General features: G+C 52.5%; 8 protein-coding genes across 8 annotated transcripts; 6 read left to right on the top strand and 2 right to left on the bottom strand.

Moving 5' to 3' along the window:
* Positions 1-31: 31 nt before the first annotated feature.
* ATEG_07721 (sugar porter family MFS transporter) lies at positions 32-1682 on the top strand (the record flags this gene model as incomplete). The annotated part of the gene is made up of 2 exons (XM_001216342.1): positions 32-149; positions 208-1682. The coding sequence occupies 2 exons, from the start codon at positions 32-34 to the stop codon at positions 1680-1682; spliced, it is 1593 nt and encodes a 530-aa protein (XP_001216342.1).
* Positions 1683-2369: 687 nt separating this feature from the next.
* On the top strand, positions 2370-4557 carry ATEG_07720 (tryptophan synthase; the record flags this gene model as incomplete). Its single annotated transcript, XM_001216341.1, has 3 exons — positions 2370-2505; positions 2556-2859; positions 2913-4557. 3 exons carry the CDS (start codon positions 2370-2372, stop codon positions 4555-4557), a joined length of 2085 nt encoding a protein of 694 aa, XP_001216341.1.
* A 953-nt stretch (positions 4558-5510) lies between these two features.
* On the bottom strand, positions 5511-6890 carry ATEG_07719 (uncharacterized protein; the record flags this gene model as incomplete). Its single annotated transcript, XM_001216340.1, has 3 exons — positions 5511-6385; positions 6443-6850; positions 6881-6890. 3 exons carry the CDS (start codon positions 6888-6890, stop codon positions 5511-5513), a joined length of 1293 nt encoding a protein of 430 aa, XP_001216340.1.
* A 1303-nt stretch (positions 6891-8193) lies between these two features.
* ATEG_07718 (OTU domain-containing protein) lies at positions 8194-9801 on the bottom strand (the record flags this gene model as incomplete). Its single annotated transcript, XM_001216339.1, has 3 exons — positions 8194-8940; positions 8999-9438; positions 9546-9801. 3 exons carry the CDS (start codon positions 9799-9801, stop codon positions 8194-8196), a joined length of 1443 nt encoding a protein of 480 aa, XP_001216339.1.
* An 862-nt stretch (positions 9802-10663) lies between these two features.
* Positions 10664-11917, top strand: ATEG_07717 (FAD-dependent oxidoreductase; the record flags this gene model as incomplete). Its single annotated transcript, XM_001216338.1, has 4 exons — positions 10664-10824; positions 10893-10996; positions 11039-11145; positions 11198-11917. 4 exons carry the CDS (start codon positions 10664-10666, stop codon positions 11915-11917), a joined length of 1092 nt encoding a protein of 363 aa, XP_001216338.1.
* A 1299-nt stretch (positions 11918-13216) lies between these two features.
* ATEG_07716 (uncharacterized protein) lies at positions 13217-14296 on the top strand (the record flags this gene model as incomplete). Its single annotated transcript, XM_001216337.1, has 2 exons — positions 13217-13928; positions 13983-14296. The coding sequence occupies 2 exons, from the start codon at positions 13217-13219 to the stop codon at positions 14294-14296; spliced, it is 1026 nt and encodes a 341-aa protein (XP_001216337.1).
* Positions 14297-15216: 920 nt separating this feature from the next.
* Positions 15217-15821, top strand: ATEG_07715 (TVP15 family protein; the record flags this gene model as incomplete). Its single annotated transcript, XM_001216336.1, has 4 exons — positions 15217-15236; positions 15293-15408; positions 15496-15585; positions 15649-15821. The coding sequence occupies 4 exons, from the start codon at positions 15217-15219 to the stop codon at positions 15819-15821; spliced, it is 399 nt and encodes a 132-aa protein (XP_001216336.1).
* A 2613-nt stretch (positions 15822-18434) lies between these two features.
* Positions 18435-20164, top strand: sreA (siderophore transcription factor SreA; the record flags this gene model as incomplete). The annotated part of the gene is made up of 3 exons (XM_001216335.1): positions 18435-18724; positions 18788-19311; positions 19368-20164. 3 exons carry the CDS (start codon positions 18435-18437, stop codon positions 20162-20164), a joined length of 1611 nt encoding a protein of 536 aa, XP_001216335.1.
* Between the last annotated feature and the right edge of the window lie 1148 nt (positions 20165-21312).

Raw genomic sequence — 21312 nt, 5'->3', positions numbered from 1 at the left:
ATACTCTTCAGTTCGACCTGGCGTCTTCACCATGCGATTCGGTCCATCTAAGCCATGGTTTGGCCTGCGCGGCGGCTGGCTCACCTTCTGGGTCACTGTCGCTTGCGCAACGGACATGACCCTGTTCGGTTATGACCAAGGTGTCTTCGGTATGAGATAGACGTCTTTCTCCCCCCTCGGTAACCTAAGAATGCTAACATCGAAAAGGTGGCGTCGTCGTCACAAAGGACTTCCTCGACACACTACAACTCAACGACAACCCCAAGCTCCTAGGAACCGTCACCGCCATCTACGACGTCGGCTGTTTGGTGGGAGCCATCGCGGCCATGTGGCTCGGTGAACTCTGGGGTCGAAAGAAATCTATCATGTGGGGAACGACTGTCATGTCAGTTGGGGCAATCCTACAGATCTGCGCCTACGGTGTGCCCCAGATGATTGTCGGCCGAATCGTGGCCGGCATAGGCAACGGCATCAACACAGTGTGGCAGGGTGAAACATCCCAGGTGAAATGGCGCGGCAAGCTGGTCATCATTGAGTTGATCCTTAACATCGCCGGCTTCTCGCTGTCCAACTGGATCACCTTTGCCTTCTCCTTCCTCCCTGGTGGTGTTGCCTGGCGATTCCCCCTCGCGTTCCAGTTCATCTTCATCTTCGTCCTGTTCGCAACGGTGCCCTGGCTCCCGGAATCCCCTCGTTGGCTCATCAGCCATGACCGGCACGAGGAAGCCCAGGCAATCATCGCTGACCTGGAAGACAAAGACCTCAACGATTCCTACGTCGTCACCGCCCACTCTGAGATCGTGGCGGCAGTCAAGTATGAAGAACAACATGGCGTCTCCTGGAGCGAGCTCCTCCGCGGCAAGACCGGGGACCAGAACGGGACCTGCGTGATCCGACGGTTGATTCTGGGGGCTGGCGCGCAAGCGATGCAGCAGCTGGCCGGAATCAACGTTACATCTTACTATCTACCAACCGTACTGATGGAGTCGGTTGGCCTTTCGGAAATGCTCGCCCGACTCCTCGCCGCCTGTAACTCGGTCAGCTACCTGCTGGCTGGATGTGTCGCGATCCCCAACATCGAGCGATGGGGCCGTCGCAATCTGTTCATGACCTGCGCCTTCGGTCAGGGTATCTGCTACCTCCTCATCACCGTCCTCCTTGCCTTCACCGAGAAAGAAGGGTACCCGTATCAGACGCAGGTTGCGTCCGCGTCCGTCGCTTTCTTCTTCGTCTACTACCTTTTCTTCGGCTGTGGCTTCCAGGGTATCCCCTGGCTGTTACCCGTCGAACTAAACTCGCTGAGCATGCGCACCAAGGGTGCGGCACTGGGAACGGCGACGAACTGGGCGCTGAACTTTATGGTCGTGGAGATCACCCCGGTGGGCATCTCTTCGCTAGGATATAGGTTCTATATCATTTGGACGGTGATGAACCTCTCCTTCGTGCCGTTGATCTACTTCTTCTATCCGGAGACGGCCAACCGCGCCCTGGAAGATATCGATCTGTTCTTCCGGGAGAACCATGGTCTGTTCGTCCATAATAACAAGGAGGCCGTCTCAACGCAGCGTCCGGCACGCTACGTGGAGATTGAGCAGGAGCTCGTGCACCGAAACGCCACGTACGGAAAGAAGCAGGAGGTGATGGAAGTTGAGGGGGATGTGGAGCAGCGCGAGGTGGCTTAGATTCGATCTTGTAGAGTATAGACGGCATGCTGATAGATGAATTGGATACACCTGCTTAGCGGATGTGCCGTTGGGTCCTTTGTTATATGAGCAAATTTTTCCTGACCCCGTATAAATAACACCCCTTTCAAGTTAGGATTCCCTGCATCGCTATACAAGCACAAAGGCTCCGATCGAATATGAACAGTCCCTTAATCTTTGTACAACCCCGCAACCTTATGCTGCAAGTTGCCTCTTTAGACCTAGCGCCAGTCTTCTAGTCAGGAGTCATCACCACGACGACCTTCATTAATCTGATCACCCTAATATCTCCTTCCTCCAAGACATGTCAAAGAACGTATGCCAATAACCATGTGGCGTCTAAAATGGTCGCACCAATCGTACTTGATTATACTTGCCCAATTTACATAAGGCATACTGGTATTCAACGCTAAAGACTCTTGCAAAGCAGTCGATTGCTGGTCGATATCGCTGATCATCAACACCACAAGGCCTGTCCCAATGACGCCACAATTGGGGCGGTTTGAAGGAAGCTAGTCCGATGGTACGTTCCATCGCTTTTTTTCTGTCCTTTACCCGCCTGGGTGACTCATCCGTGGACCAGGACAATATATTAGAAAAATGGATGCCCCTCTTCATGGCTTCTGTCTTTTCCATAACTCCATCGCTCCAGACAATTGATTCACCATGGATCATCTCAAGCAAATATTTGCCCAGTGCCGCCAGGAAGGCCGTCCAGCATTGGTCACGTACGTGACGGCCGGATTTCCCACGGCGGAAGAAACCCCGGATATCATGCTGGGCATGCAGGCCGGAGGAGCAGGTGAGTCATTTGATGAAAAGTGTTTGGGTTGATCTTGACCAACTGTCTAGATATCATTGAATTGGGTCTTCCTTTTACGGATCCCATTGCAGATGGTCCGACCATTCAGAAGTCCAATTTAAAGGCCCTCCAGAATGGGGTTACAATCACTTCAATGTTGGAGATGGTGAGGTCTGCCCGGAGAAAAGGACTAAAGACACCTGTACTATTCATGGGCTATTATAATCCTATACTGCAGTACGGGGAGTCGAAGCTATTAGCGGACTGTATGGAGGCCGGGGTCAATGGCTTTATTATCGTTGATTTGCCTCCGGAAGAGGCAGTTCGATTCCGCAATGGCTGTATGAAGACGGGGTATGATCATGTCCCCAATACCGGATGAGTGACTAAACTGACTTGACTGGCAGTCTCTCATATGTCCCCTTGATCGCCCCATCTACCACCGAAGACCGCATGAAGGCCCTCTGCAACATGGCCGACTCCTTTATCTATCTTGTCTCCCGCATGGGCGTCACCGGCGCCACCGGTACCCTCAATTCAGAACTTCCGACCCTCATCCAGCGTGTTAAGGAGCTTTCCGGCAATGTCCCCGTGGCAGTTGGGTTTGGGATCAGCACGCGCGACCACTTCCTGAGCGTGACCTCTATTGCCGATGGCGCCGTCATCGGCAGTCAGGTTATCACGATCCTCGAAGATGCCCCAGCTGGACAGGCTGCACGTGCAGTCGAGGACTATTGCTCGCAGATCACACAAAGAAGAGTCACTTCTGAGGGCATGATCTGTACGTCTACTGCAGCGACAGGGCCGCATGTGGCCGCCCAACCTGCTGACGAGGCAGAGGCGGCTGCCACCAACACATCGGGTCGATTCGGTGTCTTCGGCGGTCAATACGCCCCAGAGGCCCTGACCACTTGTCTGGCCGAACTTGAAGCTGGTTTCGAGGCAGTCCGAGATGATCCTACCTTCTGGGAGGAATACCGATCCTACTATCCTTACATGGGTCGTCCCTCCAGCCTGCACCTAGCTCAGCGACTGTCAGAGTACGCTGGCGGCGCAAATATCTGGCTAAAGCGAGAGGACCTCAACCACACAGGATCCCACAAGATAAATAACGCTTTAGGCCAGATCCTGATTGCTCGTCGGCTGGGAAAGACGGAGATCATCGCTGAGACGGGTGCGGGCCAACACGGTGTTGCAACTGCCACCGTCTGTGCTAAATTCGGCATGAAATGCACTATCTATATGGGTGCAGAGGATGTCCGTCGACAGGCGTTGAATGTGTTCCGGATTAAATTATTAGGGGCCACCGTCATCCCGGTCGAATCAGGGTCGCGCACGCTCCGGGACGCCGTGAATGAAGCCTTTCGCGCGTGGATTATGCGCCTCGATACGACGCATTACATTATTGGGTCCGCAATCGGACCTCATCCATTTCCGACCATGGTCCGCACGTTTCAGAGCGTGATCGGCGAGGAAACCAAAGCCCAGCTGCGAGATCTGGGCAAGAGCCCGGATGCTGTGGTTGCCTGTGTCGGGGGCGGCTCCAACGCCGTCGGTATGTTCTATCCATTCTCCAGTGACGTCTCAGTCCAGCTGGTTGGTGTGGAAGCCGCCGGAGATGGCTTAGACACGGAGCGACATTCCGCTACCCTGAGTCGAGGCTCGGTGGGGGTTCTCCATGGCGTTCGGACCTATGTTCTGCAGAACCCGCATGGACAGATCTCGGACACGCACTCTGTCTCTGCGGGACTAGATTACCCCGGGGTTGGGCCGGAACTAGCTAATTGGAAGGAGAGCAATGGGGCGACCTTCCTTTCGGCTACCGATGCCCAGGCCCTGCAGGGCTTCCGACTGCTGAGCCAGCTGGAGGGGATTATACCTGCATTGGAGACGTCCCATGCGGTCTGGGGTGCGGTTCAAACGGCCAAGCAGCTGGGCCCAGGCAAGGATCTCGTGTTGTGCTTGAGCGGCCGCGGAGATAAAGATGTGCAGAGCGTGATCGACGCGTTGCCCAGTATCGGCCCCCAGATCGGATGGGACTTGTCGGTTTAGAAGCAGCAGTGAAATAGACAGACTTGGTAGACCAAAAGCGATTGTATAGCAATGATTCACGCAAATTATTCAGTCCATTCAAAACGTCCTCTCAAGTTGCCTCTTTTGGAGTAGGGCCTGCCTTCTAGATAGGGACCTTCGCATCAACAATACGATCGATCTTTCCTTCCTCCTCGACATGATATCAGCTTATTTCCGAGGCGGTACGCACAGAGTGGTATGGTCATCTCTGACATGTATCCAAGCTGGGCATTCCATCACATAACTCTTTCTGCTGTTGTCAGCCTGTCCCAGCTTTGTGCAGAATCCGATCTTGCGGGGATCTTGCGGGATGGGCCGCTCGCTTGTCATGTGGGCGCGATCATCCCTTGTACGGAGTACAATGTTGGTTGATGCAATGGGGTTCACATCTTCATGTTCTGGAGGGTTATGATCTAATTTATTGATCTAATTTGTTCCAGCTCCTGTTTCGAAACAATTCTGGTTTCCAAACAGAATGGTGCTGCAAGATATCGTGCAGCGTGGATTGATGACGGTTTACCACCAACCTGGATTCAGTAGAGAAGACTGTTCAGTGACTAGAGGATAAGCGTTTCGATTATACCAGGGTTATGATCACCCAACGGACATGGATACTTTATATTTGCTTCCTGAAAGATGATGGGATGACCCATGATGTACGTTTGAGTTGGTATACAAAAGCGTCGGAATTATTATTTGCGTCTCAATATATAGAAAAGAACAATCATATTGTCAAGAGTCTGTGATATCTTGATGTTTTCCGGACAGATAACCAGATACTCACATGTTTCAGAGTCAAAACAAATCAGAATTGGAATTATGGCCTATATGGACATCTCCCTGAACTGGATAACCAGTGCTCCTGGGAAAGGCTCTAAATAAATCAAACTAAACAAAACACACAGAGATAATATCCATAAAGCGCACAAATATTACTCGCAATAAACCTCATTGTCATCCCACGGCGTAATTACGCCCTCATCGATCAGACCCTCGTAACTCCAGTAGTCTCTTTGCAGACCCTCCCCATCCACCGGTGCAATGCTATTATGCTTGATCGACCAGAACGTTCCCCCATGAAGATACTTATACCAGGCATACCGCTGTGTGTTAAATATCTCTTCGCGCATAGCGAAAGAATTATTGTACAACACCTGCAGCGCCCATTCGCCGACGAATACAGGGAGCTTCCCATCGCCCACAGTGCCTTCGGCTTGTCCACAGATTGCGACCGGGACATACTGGGAGTAGATCCCCGCGGCTGCGAAGTAGTAGATATGCACGTCCATAGCCACGTTGTCGCATTCGCCAAAGTACGGCGACCAGTGTTCTTCGCCCATGAAGCAATCTTGCATCATAATGGGTAAACAGGGCAGCTTCTTCTTGACCCGATCAATGGTCCCGCGGACGTATTCCACGACCCAGACCGTACCGTTGTTTGTAAGGGTGTCGGGCGTCCCGAATCCGGCGATGTTATCCGACGCCTCGTTGATCGGGGAGAACGTGAACGCCTCTGGCTTTGAGGCGTCCGAGATCCAGTCTAGCACTGCCTCCACAGCTTGGTAGGAATAGTCTAGGTTTGTCTGGTTGTAGAACCAGTCATCGTGGCCGAGAGCTTCGCCAATGTCAAGCATGTTGACTCCGCCGGGGAGAGAGTGGAGACCGAGAATGATGCGCATGTTGTATTCGGAGATCGCGTATTCGGTGATCTCGCGCAGGTACGCCAGCTGAGATCCGTGATAAAGTTGCGACCCGGGGACTTCTATGAAGGCTGCATAAGTCACTGGGATGCGGAGGATCTCCACTCCTGTCGGCCAAACAATTAGTGATGCTGTTTCCCTGTAGAATCGAGTAAGAAACTCACCAACGGCCGCAACTTTGTCGATATCACTCGTCGTGATATATGTTGCGTAGTGGTTTTCCAGGACGCGACTGCACTCTGCGCCCAAGCTCTCACAGAGAGTCCACTCGTCTGCTGCATCAGGTGCGACACTATCCCACCACTCTGGATAGAAGACTCGTTCGAGTTCAAGCCAGCCTCCCAGGTTCACACCATTCTTCGCCTTGTAGGTCTTCCAATCGGTCCATCCCGGACACGAATCAGCTGATGGACATGCCACTGCACTGTCTGTACAGCCAGGTGGTTGTGGCGTTGTTGTTGTTGGCTGGGGAAGTGTCGTCTCATAGGTCGTGACAGATGTCATAGTGCGAGTAATGCAGTCATTTGAGTCGCTATCGGAACAACCGAGGGCCGTGTTGAAGACTATCCAGCCTAGAACGGCCCTGGTTATCGTTAATTTACCACTCAACATGGTGAGTAGAGGTTGATTTGTTCAATGCGGAGATAATGTCACTTCTTGGGCCAATGTTTGGCATATACCGCGAGTTATTTCACGCTACTTGGCGCGAACATGATGGCGATATTATATGAACGGTGTGCATCGCAACCGGATTACAATTCGCCAAGATCGTTCTTGCATGCCCAGATGGACATGATAAAAAAAAATTCAATGTTCTTGAAAATGTGGCATGCTAGCAAGGGATCAGCATGTCTTCGGAGGTTATACATTGCCCTACTTCCGGATTCGGTAGGTATGCCACCGCTTGAGACATACTGAGCGTATGCAGTAGTTCGGCAGCATTTTTGGTGCTGATCCTAGCGCCACTGTATTTTGGAGCATCTCCTTTAGTATTTATATTTTCACCAATGTCGATGTCTTGAGAATTGCGAGCCAAAAATAGCGTCGACTCTGACCGTTTTTGGGAGCCCATTTGCCGAGTAGGTATAACATAAATAATTAATTTTTATGGTCAATTCCAGTCTATCAATGGCTTGACGGTTCAAATTTATCATTAACGCGTGCTGCATACTCCTAAGAAGAATGAATTCCCTAGCAAAAATGATAAGATGACCGATGCGGTGGTGCCTGGCACAACCAGTACTCAGGACATCAGTCTGAATTGAAGTAGCCAAGAATAGAATACAACCCGGCTGTTACTGCTTAACACTACAACAAAAGACCACAGAGTCATCAAGGTAAACAATTCGTGTATATCGGGGCGGGAGCCACCTCTATGTCATAGCAAGGATGTTCAACGCCACAGCCTCAAAACAAGACACCAGTGTCCTTTCAAATACAGGGCCCGTGGGTCGCATCGTCATAGGGAGATTGAGAGAGATAGGGGGCAATAAAGACAGAGAAAGAGAAAGCCAACTCGAATGCACCGACTTGGTGATCATGGGAACCCAGATGGCCGCTAAGCTTGAATAAGCCTCTCCAACAAGCCAAATCCTATGCAAGATCACAAATGCATGCAAATATCTCTCACCGGGAGAAACGCCTGTTCAATCAACAAATGCTACATGCTCCCGTGGTAAATCGTCGCTATCAAATTAGGTGGTCGAAATGGTGAGGCAGAAATAGGACGACGGCGGCTGATGAGAGAAAAACATAAAACGAAAGTGTCGCTCTACTAAGAGGGGGAAACGCCCAACGCGCGAATAATGCAAGCCCGGAGCCAGTTTGAAGCCAAATATGAGTGTCGTTACTTCGTATGCGTGACGAGAATCAGGTCCGAAAAAGAGAAGAAAAGAGGAATGGGGACTGGCGCGATTTAGAGTGGGTTAGGATTGCGGGTTCTTGTGAGACGCTGACTTCGTCGCGGTTTGTGTTCGTCATTTGACTCAGCCGGTTGGCTGGCCGTCTCACTTGAAACTGCTCTCCGTCGGAGGATTCTTCTGTTTTTATCTGAGAGTCCGGTTCGATCAGGCCGCGAGATGACCGAATCACTCTCAGTCTGTGGAGTAGCGGGCCCGACTGCACTGTCTTCTGTGGCATCTGGGCTGACTCGAAGTCGTAATGAGACCAGGTCGTTCTGTTCGTCTCGGAAGGCGATCCCAACCGTCACATCTGGAAGGATACGCCTCTTGCGTTCCCGCACTCGTGTGCGGCGTACCGCAGGTCGAGGATCGTCGTCCGCGTCGCTATCATCCGCCGACCGCTTGCTTCCGGTACTGAAAGGTGACGAGGAACGCGAAGAAGGTTGCAGGTGAGATTTCATGATAGCCCGGGACGTAGTAGACTCGGGCAGGCTCCCGTTGGAAGCTTCGCCGAGGAGATTGATAAATGCACTATCAATATTGCCGCGGCATTGCTGAAGCATTTCGATGATGGCGTCTCTGTTGTACTTCCCACCCAATCCCTCTTGGATAGCGGATATCTTCCATGGAGAAGCCATCTCTACAACAGTCGCGCTAGTAGTTGACGCTTCTTTCTGAAGTTCGCTTTCGAACTTGGGAATATCCGGCAAGCCGGTATGGGGGCCATTGCTATGCCGGACAGACGAATAATGATGGAAATCCTGAAATAGTTAGACAACCATTTCTTGGTTGCTACCGACAGAGAGAGTGCTTTCTTACGTGGAACGCGATGTGAACGATATCCCGTTCTTCCTCGTCTGGAGCATGGACGTCACGGAAATTCTGGATGCCATACATGGTGTAGACGTTCACGTCTTTCTTGAACGACTGGCAAAATGCCTGAATCTCCTCGGCTCCTCCCCATACGCCTCTCTTCCGGGACTCGGCCACCTTGGAATCAAAGCTACGTTCTTTGTCCTTTGTGGACGGGGTATTGGAGGGAGGTGCGGGACTCGCAGATGACGAAGAGCAATAAGCATATCGGGCGGCCGAGGCGGCGGCCCGTCTGGGGGCTCGACGCTCCCCGCCTACCGCGGCAATGAAACTAATGAAGTAATCGCGATTGGCAGCGATGTGATCGGCGAGGCGGATACGGATTTCGTCGGCGTGGGAGAAGTCTCCATACAGTTGATCGGAGAAGGCATAGTAGAGGCAATTTCCTGTGGGAAACGGTCAAAACAATCAAATGACTCGGTCCGGTCCAGTTTCATTGGGATCGAGAAGGCAGTATAGAGAGTCTTGAAGGCCAATGGCAGAAAAGACGTACCATCACCCTCGGTAGGAAGAGCATAGAGGCCGAGTTTCTTGAGACACGGAAGCTCCAGGCATTCGGTCTCGGTCTGTTTGGCCCGGGTGGTTCGGGAGGATCTGGATTGCGGGCGGTCTTGTGGCAGCACCTGAGGCGTTTCTTGAGACGATTGCTCGGAGGTAGCCTCATCGGAGGAAGAGGGAGGAGTGTTGGAGTAAGGCTGGCGAGTGGCCATTACAGGCACGATTCTGCCACCGTTGTGTACGTCCGCCATGGTGAGAAAGCTCTGCCCGACGAAAGACCTTCATTTGGGAAGGAGAGAGAAGAGAAGTTTCGTCGAGCAGAGATTCAGAGACGAGACGTAGAGGGGGAGGAGGGGAAAGCAGGAGGAACACAAGAAGGGGAGGAATGGAATCGGTAGCAGCCCGAATAATGATAATAATAATAATAAAGATGATGAATGAATGAACGGCCAGAGGGAAGAAAGCCCCAAGAAAGAACACTGCGGTATTGGCCGATACGCTTACGCGAGTGCGGAGGGCGCAAACTTTCAGGCGGTGAGCTAGGGGAACAATATAGTTGGTGGATAACACGCGAGAGACAGTGTGCTATGACGACACTCGTACCAGAAGCGGTAATTTTGGTATCAGTGGGTATGGACGCGACTTATCCCCGATCACCGCCTCTTGAAGTCGATAGACAGTCTGAGGTCATTATGAGGATAGCTAGTTAGTTCTCGACCATGAATAGGCTTCCGCAAATAGACCCCCTTCGTCTCTCGGCCTCGCTCTCTAGAGGTATAAAGGGCATGTCGCGAACCGTCAACCCGAATCAATCGACGCGGTCCCTCCGGTAATGATGTTTCCCCTCTCGGCGACATGGATGATTTCTCTTATCAAATCGCTATCGGGATGTCGATAAGTCGACTTCCCCGGCGGAAATTGGCATCCTGGATAGTAATCCAGCATTAATATTTGAGTCATCTTGTCTCTTCCTTTCTTCTCTTCTTTGTTGATTTTCTCATAAGCCCGTTCATTCTGTATATACTTCGCTCTTCTCAGCTACCATTATGCCTAAGAATAACATCGTGATTCTGGGGTAGGACCGACTTCCCCAGACCCTGATTTACCCGCACAATGCTGATTATCCACCCTGACAGAGCCGGAGTCTCGGGCTTGACCACAGCCTACCTCCTCTCCAAGGACCCCTCCAATTGTATCACGGTGGTTGCGAAACATATGCCCGGCGACTATGACATCGAGTATTGTTCGCCGTGGGCTGGTGCCAACTACTGTCCGTATGTCGAGTTTCTGCTATCTATGATCTATCTAGTCCTCCCAGCAAGTCACTGATATCCCGACATAGGACTGGCAAGCCCGGTACCCTCCACGCCAAATGGGAGCGAAACACCTGGCCTGCCCTAAAAGAGCTCGTAGAAAACCACCCCGAGGCGGGGATCCATTTCCAAGGTACAAACTAGTCCAACTGATGCGATTCCTACCCTCTAACAGCCCCAGAAAACATACTGTACAACCGCAAGAAAGAACAAAGCCCCACGGCCGGCCAGTTCTCCGAGCTCGTGCAGAGAGACCCCTGGTATAAAGACATCGTTCCAGACGTACGGCCGGCCCGGTCATCCTTCACCCCATACATATACTAACCACGTCCAGTTCCGCAACATCCCCGACGACCAGCTCGACCCGACCATCGACAACGCCTGCAGGTTCACCTCTGTGTGCATCAACACGCCTGTCTACCTGTCCTGGCTGGTCGGGCAATGCCGCAAGACTGGCGCCGTCTTCAAGCGTGGCGTGCTCCAGCACGTGAAAGACGCCGCCGCCGCCCACCACACCGGGCAGCCTGCCGACGTCGTCATCAACTGCACAGGGCTCTCATCGAAGAAGCTCGGCGGCGTCCGCGATGACAAGCTGTACCCGGGCCGCGGACAGGTCGTGGTCGTGCGCAACGACCCAGGCGTCATGCTGGCCACCTCCGGCACGGACGATGGCGAGGATGAGCTCGTCTACATGATGACGCGCGCCGCTGGCGGCGGCACCGTCATCGGCGGCTGCTACCAGAAGAACCAGTGGGATCCGCTGCCGGACCCCAACCTTGCGGTGCGCATCATGAAGCGCGCAATTGCGCTTTGTCCGCAGCTTGTGGGTGAAGGCCAGGGCATCGAGGGCCTGGACATTATTCGCCATGGCGTGGGACTGCGTCCGCTCCGGGAGGGTGGTGTCCGTCTTGAGGCGGAGAAGATTGACGGCGTCAATGTTGTGCATAACTACGGCCATGGGGGGTTTGGATACCAGGCTTCGTTTGGGTGCGCGCAGGATGTGGTTGCGTTGGTGAATGATGTGTTGAAACGGAAGACGCTGGCGAAGCTGTAGAATTCGGATTACGAGTGTATGCCATCCGAGTTGTTTAAGCGTACCTGGGAGGCGTCTACGCAGCTATGAATTATGCATGGTTTCAGGGATCTTTACTGTAGTCTTGACATGAAAGGTGGGGTTTGGCTGACATGGGATATAAACTTCTGTGGCTGATCTTCCTTCACCCCTCATTTCCCTTCCATTCAGGCAATCATCCATATTTCAATATTACGTCCGTCAACTCCTGCTCTCTTCACGATGTGGAAGCCAGTGGATGTCCCTTTTCAGAACTCCCAGCCTCTGCCTCGTCTACCTACAATAGATGAAATCCGCGCTTGTGCCAATGCTCTGTGGGAGACCTCGTTCTCCAAGGTTGCGGCGGTGAACGACAATATTGTTGTCTAATATGGAGGTGGTGTAGACGTTTGGGAAGGCCAGGCTTTAGTCTACTGTGAACGACACGTCCCAGAAGTTCCGGCCCTTCGACTGTACGCGATGTACTATGATTCCAAGGAACTTTTCTCGGTCATGCAACGCATCCCCGGGGTGCAGCTGAATTCCATTTGGCCATCATTGGCGGACTCTGAGAAGGACGACATTATCGCCAAACTCCAACAAATATGCGACGCAATGCGAAAGGCCGAGTGTCCATGGCCCGACTTTTTCGGGGGCCTGGATGGGGACGGCCTTTCTCCGGCGAACCTGCCTTCGTTGGGGGCTTCGTCGGTAATTATAGAGCCTTGGTCGACAGAAACAAACATCCAGACTACAAGTGCCGCTTTTACGAAAAATACCTCCATCACGTCATTAAAGGTCACCGGCCCACATTGACGCATGGAGGTCTTCAGCAGAAGAACATAATGGTTGCGGAGATTACAAGTCGCCAAAACGATCAAGGTGGGCGATCATTTCACGTCTTCTTGGTCGATTGGGAGAATTCGGGCTGGTTTCCTAACTTCTGGGAATTCTTTTGTGCATCTTACCCCCTTCATTTCCAGTGGGATGAAGACTGGTCATGGCGAGTCCAGGAGTTTATTCAAGTATGGCCCGCCGAGATGGCCATGATGCAACTGATTGATAGGGATCTAGGCTATTGAGGCACGGAGTACGTTGCCATGTAGATCCGATGTACTTGACAAACAGTGTTCTAGAAACGTTCCCGAAGCATGCTTCCCGGGAATGGAGGGCTTCATCATGACGACGTCACCACTCGCTCCCCGGAATCTATATACCCCACGTCGCGAACCTTTGTAGTTTCTTTCTTGTGATTAGCGTAGCCGTTGTTAACAATCATTGTGAGACTCTACGATCGCCAAAATGAAGTATAAGTCGCCACAGGTCGAAGAATACCCCGACACAGACGACGTCGGGGGCTCCAAGCGCAAGCGAGGAACTGCGCGAGAGCTAGAAATTCCTGCGGATTCCAAGGAAGCCAAAGAACCTGCTCGCAAGGCTCCCAAGCCTTCGGAAACCCCAGCCGATGAGCCCGACGTGGACGAGGAGGATGAGGTTGACGAAGACGACGCCGAGGGAGATATTTACGAAGAATATGACCGAGCTCAGGCCGATGATGAGGAGGACGAAGAGGACGAGGAGTATGAGGAAGAAGATGAGGTGGAAGGGTTGGGAGAAGGCGAGAAGCCTGCGGAAAGCGACGAGCAGGGAGAGGAAGAAGATGCTGCTGAAGAGGATAGCACCGACCTTCCCAAGGTGCACAAGGCGGTTAAACAGTTCGGCCGGGCACCTCTGGATGGCACACAGGTCGCCAAGGAGCCTCTAACTGCATCAGCGGAGACGCTGCTGGCGATGGTCATTGATGCGATGTTGAAGTCGAGGCCCATCTCGCATGATTTGTCTCAGCGGGCCGTCAACCGAGTGATCGATGAGGGCTACCATGACATCCACAAGCTCGAGAATACCAGCTGGGAGGAGAGGACTCAGGTGCTGAAGGACGGTGGATATAACCGTTACCGGGAGCAGGGAGCGACGAACCTGGGACAGTTGGCGGAGTTTATCAACGAGAAATACGGTATGTTCTAGAGGCGCTTGATCTACAAGGAAACGTCGACTAATGCCTTGACAGATGGCGACCTCAACAACCTCTGGGAAGAAGCTCATCACGATCGAGAGCGGACCCGTGAACTAGTCCGCGAAATCAAAGGCCTGGGCGATCTTGGAGTCGATCTCTTCTTCAACAACGTGCAAAGCGTATGGACCCCGATTGCACCGTTCCTGGATGGACGCAGTCTGGAGACCGCCGACCAGGTTGGTCTTGGAACAGATATCGACGCCATCTATGCCGAGCTGGAGGAAGATGCAATGATGATGAGCCGCTTGGCTAATGGGTTGTCGGCAGCACGGCTGGAAAAGAGACAAGGTGAGCTGTTGCAGATCTAGGGATATATTTTAGTACTGGCGAAGAGTGAGCGCGCATACGTAATACATATTGTCACTCTTGAAAATGGAACTTTCGAACATGATATTAAACTCTGTATTGATGAGCAATGATTGTTGTTCGACTATGTACCAACATACCTATGTAGTACATAGCCGAACAACAATCATGTTCAGCGCTGTTGATAGAAGCTGCTGTAGAGGAGTGGAGGGAGGAAATGAGGCATGTCGATCCGTATTAATTCCCACTGGGGTTCCCATGAATTTGGAGATGAACGCACAGGAGACACGCCATGAGCCAATAGAGCGAAGAGCATACTGGAGACTCCAATCTTAGCCTCATCCTGTTTCTAATTCGGTCATGCCATTATTCAATCGTCTTGGCTATCGTGAGAACTGTTGCGGTGTTTTTTGAGTGGTTGATGAGGCTGTTTGTTGTCACTGCTGAGTCATCCAGGCTTGGCAGACCCGCTGCTTGCGACTGCGGCGCAACGACTGAGCTCCGTGTTGCGCTTCGCCGTCTCCTTGACCTCCCGTCTGCTCCGCACTTCTCCCTGCTTCGTTCCTGATTCAAGACTTCTTTTGCTGGGTGACCCTGTACCTCAACTTCTTCTCGATCCCAAGCCCTCCTTGACAACCAGCCCACCCCGCCTCAGTCACGCGACGACCTCTTAACCTACTTCCTGTACTTGGGTAGGTCCAGCATACCTCTCCGCAAGCAGCTCAGGCTGCCAACTTGCGGCCTTGACCGGGTTTGCGACGGCCAGCCGAAAGCGATACAGGGCATCTGGAAACTGTTTGGGACTGTTCTAACCTTTCTGCCTGTTCAGGTGTTTCTCGTTCCTGATCTCGCTCTATTTACGCTTGCCGACCATCATCCATCCAAGCACACTACACAGCCTTGACGGGAACAACCGATCAAAATGGATTTCTCCAACATCTTGTATGTCGTTCGGATCGCCGGGCACCAGGCATCGCAAATCCACTGACCCTTGCTAGCCGGATTATCAACATCGCCGTCGGCGTGATCATGATCCTGGGTGGTATCGCCCAGTTCTTCCCGCCATCCGTGGGCTCCATCGTCGTGGGCGCCTATGTCATTATTTTCGGTCTCCGTAAGTTTCTGAGACCGCCGCCCCAAGATCGCCGCCATGAGATGCATCGGCGACATGTGAGAACGAAGAAATGCTAACGCCGCACAGTTGTCGGTGGCCTTGAGTTCCTGCCCAACGTCCCGGACTACGTCTACCGCTATGCGTCCTTCCTCTTCTCGTTCCTCGGCCGGGGTGTCTGTAAGTCTATTGGAACGACCGCCTGGCGACGGCAAGAATTTAGGTACTGACTGGTTGGCACAGTCTACATCTTTGTCGGATCCATCATGCTGCACGGCCATGTGCTGCGGTACATCGCCGGTTCCATTGTCGGCTTCATCGGTCTGGGATACCTGGCCTTGGAGTTCATTCCTTCCATCGAGCCTCCCTCGAACATGCGCGAGACCGACCAGGGCTGGGGCGCTGAGCAGGTTTAAGCCTTGCTCTGGGTGACGATGTCGGGAGGGAAACGTCTGCGTTGGGACAGGTGGTTGAGTACGATCATTTTGACGCAGATGCCCCCCAGCGGACGACGACGCTGTGGTGGAATTGGGAAATAGAAGCGGGGGGTTTTCCTTTGATTTCTCTTCTTTTCCTCCAATGCGATGTACGACGATCGACGAGTGCGACGAATAATCTATGCGATGATTCGAGTGAAGGCGAGGCGCTGGAAACGACAGTTTCTGGGCTGGGCGGCCGTTGTTCTGCAGTTCATCTGTTGATTGTGGGATGTTTTTCTTCTTGAATAAGCTTAGTTTGCTGCCCTAGCTGGATAGATGGGAGGCATGTTGGTTGATTGTGAACACTGTACTATACGTGATGGTAGTTAAACACAGCTATGCTGGAGTTTCAGGTTTCTACGCCTGTTCTTTCCGCGGTATTCTGTCGGCTTGGTTGTTGAACAGGCATCAAGATACACTCAACTAGGCACCTATGACATGGTCATTGATGGCGCTTATGTCATTGTCCGCCTTTTGGATCTGATGTCACGGTATGTACATAACAGATAATTCATTATTCATTACTCAGGGGATTGAAGATTAGATAAGGCTCTGGACTGCGTCACATGATACATAGCCCGGATGAAAGCCCCTAATCATGGCACTAGGATACAATACAGACTTGATGGGTGGCGGACCAGATGACGACGGCCGAGGGTAAGGTTTGGTCGGGGGCGTATGGTTAATGCCGTAAACACCGCGACAGGTACTTTTGTTTGCCTCGCGGGATATGCGGAACAGGGGGGCAAAGGGTCAAACGGCCAATCTCTCTGCGCCGAAGGTTCTGGAGCGGCCATCGATGGAGGCAGGTTTCTTGGGAGAGATTATCAGTCTGAAGAGGGGCGATGGCGGTGGAGGATGAGCCAATTAGATGGCGTATAGATCAAACTGGTTGTCAGCATCAGGAGATAACAGATCATGCGGATTTGTTGCTCGGATATGGAGATCTTACCGCGTGGTTGAACCTGATTGCGTCGGTTAAGAACAGTTCGCATCAGATGCTCTCAGTAAATGAGAGCGATTACTCCGTAAATCAGTTTCAGGAGAGAATAATAATACCTATCATTCATCCAACACCCGTGGTTAGTCAGGGAAACTGGACGAGGTACCTGTGCATTGGGATCCTCATGACTGCCGAGGCCGAGTGCCCAATCAGCAGACAGAAAATAACGCTGACATGAGGGGCCCCACCGCAGCCACCAATAAGCAGGGTCATAATCAGGCTTATTCAAGACCAGGGTCTATTTTAGGAAGGTGGATGGCAGCAGGCGCGGTGGTCTAAACCCGATGAGGAAGCGGTGGAGCGGAATGATACGATCTGGGGGAAGAGTTGCAAAGGAGTGGATGAATGCGATCATGGCAAAGACATTAATAATAATAGCGACCAGAAAAATCTACTGCGACGGCAGAATACTCGTTTCCTTGACGAACAAAGCCTCAACGTGTCTCTCCCCTAACCGTCCCTTCGTCGGACAAGAAAAGCAAACCACAAGACCCATCCCGGTGGATTCGTTCGAGGTGAGTCTAACAGGATGCTTTCCATCCCCCCGGGATACACTATTGACCACCGCCTGCAGGGGCAAAAGCAAAAAAAAGATAGATTCTGAGACCCTGATCGATAACCCGAACGAGACGGAGGACGGAAAAGGAAAAGGAGAGGAAGAGGAATAGATTCCTTGGAAGTTCTTGGAGTCAGAAACAGGTCAGTCTCCGTCAGCTCCGATCCAGGCCTTCTTCCCGTGCGTGCCTCATCTCACCACAATCATCATCATCATCATCATCTCCTGATAATCCTCTACACACTCTCTTTTTTCCTCACCATCTTCTTCCTCTTCCCATCCCTGCCTGGTGTCGTGTTTGTCCCCTGTTGGGTGGATGCCATATCTCCTATCGGTCCTCCACATCATATCTGATCCGATCCTCTTCCGTCTGATTGATTGATTGATCGCCCCCCGTCGATCTTCCATTTCTCCCCTTCGTTATCGATCTGTCCACTTTGCCTCCCTCCCTTCCTCCCCTTCATTTTGTGAACTCTTTGACACTGCATCTCGCGGCTATTTCTTCTGTCTCGTTGGTTCTTCCGTCCCTCGTTCTCACGTGTTCGCCTCCCTTCAGATCTCGACGATCGCCACCATCCTCGTCCGGAGATCGCCCAGCCAAACTATCGCGTCACGTTGATCAGACGTCCACTCGATAACTCCTTACCCCTCGACGATCACTGGACCTTGTCGAACCTTTGTCTATCGTCGTCAAGGATCTTCTGCGACGATTCCACCTAGCTGGATTCGGAGTCTCACTAGCTGCAGTTAACCTACCGGCTCGCCCTTTCTGCCAGGCGTCTCTTAAACTTTTTTCATTTCTTTTTTCCCTCACGCCTGCACTGTCATCTTGACCGACTTTTGACTTTGTGATACCGTACATCAACAATCCCCGACAGCGGTGCAACATCGCTCTCCCACACGCCGCCCCTGATTTCAACCGCCCGATTCCTCCGTCCTTCATCCCGCACGATTCCCTGTCCGTGAGGATATGCTAGCATCCATCCCCCAGATGGAGACGGTGCAATCGCTCCCTCGAAACCCGGACGTCGTCTCGCGACACCCGTCTGCCGAGGATTTGGATGCTGCTCAACAGTTGATCTCGTCCGCTCAGGCGGGTCGGGAGCATCCCGTTGATAAGACTGCCCGAGGCCTCGACGGCCCTCCCGCTTGCTCCCCATACCAGTCCGACAATTACCCAGCCGACGGGTCCATCAAGAAGGAATCCCATAGACCCGGGTCCGATAAGGCTTCCTCGCCCAAGGCGCAGAAGGATACATCATTCCTGGGCCACAGCTGCAGGTAAGCTCTTTTGGTGGTGACTCGCTGTTGGTGCCCACTGTACTGACTTCACGTGCGTTATAGCAATTGTGGCACGAAAAGCACTCCGTTATGGCGACGATCACCTACCGGAGCGATGATTTGCAACGCATGTGGTCTCTACCTGAAAGCTCGGAATGTTTCGCGCCCGACCAAACGCAACCGCACCCAGGCCAGCCAGGAGCCCGGCCCCTCCCCCGATCAGCTCGGTCCCTCGCAATCTGCCCCTATTCCCACCACCGAGGGGGGCTGTGGCAGCTCCAAGGGGTCCTGCCCCGGTGGCGGGAGTTGTAATGGAACCGGGGGCGCCGAAGGATGCGATGGATGCCCTGCGTACAACAATCGAGTGTACAAGTCGACGCCGCGCGGCACTGTCCCTGTGCATGCGTGGAACCGGACAGCCGGCTCGGAGAGTGACAAGCCGGTTCCTCTACCAGAATCCGATTCACAGGCCAAAAATGGGACTTCCGCGGACGGGAATCTCTTGGTGTCTTGTCAGAACTGCGGGACGACGGTAACGCCGCTCTGGCGACGGGATGAGAACGGCCATCCCATCTGTAATGCGTGTGGTATGCAGTTTGTTCCTTGCCCGGTTGTGAGCCCTTCGTTGGACTAACCATAACAGGCCTCTATTATAAACTCCACGGCTGTTATCGACCCTCTACGATGAAAAAGACCATCATTAAGCGGCGGAAACGTGTCGTCCCTGCGTTGCGAGAACACTCGCCAACCAGCGGCGCGCACTCGTCAAACGGCTCCTCCGCCTCGCCCGAAGCGTCCCCAGCGGCGTTAGCGCACGGCCACGAAGACCACTACCGATACTACAGTGCGGAACCAGTGGACCACTACCAACATATGCCTGCAGATAGGATCTCACCGCAGGCTCAGCGGCCATACGGATTCGCTCCCCCGCCCGTTGACTTCACAGGCTTTGGCAGTGGTACTACATCGTTGCCACATCACCCCCCGCCCCCAAGATTGCTGGAACCCGAGCGTCTCAACGCTCCCAGCCATTCTCCCGTCCCCCAGTTCGGCCGACGCTCTATCTCGCCGAATCCCGCGAATCCGAAGAAGCGTACCCTCGCAGAAACTGCGTCGTCCGCCGAGGCCGCGTCGGTCCCTACTACTCTGGAGTCTGGATCAAACCAGCTCCCTCCGATCATGTCGTCGACGAACCTTTCGCAACCCACTCGCCTCAGCTCCATCTCCTCCATCCTCAACCCTAACCTCCACGACGAATCCCGTCTCGACCCGAAGCTCGCCGCTCTCAACCGTCAGCAGCAGCCGCACCAGCCCTTGCCGGGAGTCACAGAGCTCAACCTCCGGGAAGAACGACGGGCGAAGCTCCAACGCGAGGCGGAGGAGATGCGCGAGATCCTGCGCGCCAAGGAGCGGGAGCTGGCGGAATTGGGACGGCAATGAATTGACGATCGATTTTTCTACTCTAATCACGAGCCATGCTATTACTATCCCTCGACTTTTTCTTCTTATCTTCCTCTTCCGTTCATTGATACACTTGGCGCAGATGTTGGTTTTGACGAGATACCACTTCGCTGCACGCGACGTTACAAGGGGTTGTGCTCTATTTGGGAAAAGTTTGGCTTCTTTGCTCCGTTTATTTCAGCGCTGGCGGGATCGGGTTACAAGAAAAGATGGTTCGGGTGGCATGTCTGTCGTATTAATTGGCTTTATAATCAAGATAATTTCGGTGCTGCACCTAATACGTAGGCATGGTACAAATATCCGAGCGCTGGCAAACATGTTCGAGCATAGTCTGCGCCAAATGGACCAGTTGTGGTAGGAATATCTCCAAAATCCTTCTCCGACAGGACGTTTCTCTGAGACAGGTTGAAGGAGAGGTTGGATATTGATAGTAAGCCAATTCTCCACGTTGTTGTCTCGTCCCCCATCAGCTCTCACGAGCCGCAGACAGTTGAGTCGCATTCAAATAGCGTCTTTTTTTTTTCGAGCTTTAACTACAAAGACCCGACCGATTCCAAACAGGTGATCTCTATCAAATTTTCTGATAAGCAAAGAAGGAGATTAGGAACAGGACATCTGCATAAGGACAGAATATCCAATTTCCATTAAAAATAGAAGGCTTCAGTCGAGTCCTAGGACGGTAGACTTGAGAAGCCTTGATCCGGTCTAGATACAAAGCGACTTAATGGTGATCTCGGGAGGCCCTGGGTGGTCCCTCCATCTTGGTGTTATGGTACATTATTGCTGGGTGCGCTGCAATTCCTTGCGGCGGGCTCCTCGTTGAAAGTCCATAGCCGAGAAGGTTCTAGATGTAGGCTACATCAGAAAAGCAATATATTATGTTTATGCTATATGCATCTAGGACACCTGGGGTAGAATGAGGGTTTCTTTGATTGGACACTCTGTATGCCATGTCACCATCCTGAATATGTACCATCTACTCCGCCCAGAGGCGGTGGCCAAGTTTGGCTTCACGATCAATTGCACTACAATGCTGACACGAAAAAGAACAAAATATGATTATGGCAGAAAGGTAATAAAAAATACGATGGAAAATTTATACACGCTCTATGTGAAAAGACGGAAAT

This window comes from Aspergillus terreus, genomic scaffold (genome assembly GCF_000149615.1).
Source record: "Aspergillus terreus NIH2624 scaffold_11 genomic scaffold, whole genome shotgun sequence".
NCBI lineage: Eukaryota > Fungi > Ascomycota > Eurotiomycetes > Eurotiales > Aspergillaceae > Aspergillus > Aspergillus terreus.
The sequence above is the reverse complement of the archived record's forward strand: the minus strand, read 5'-3'. Positions and strand labels throughout refer to the sequence as shown.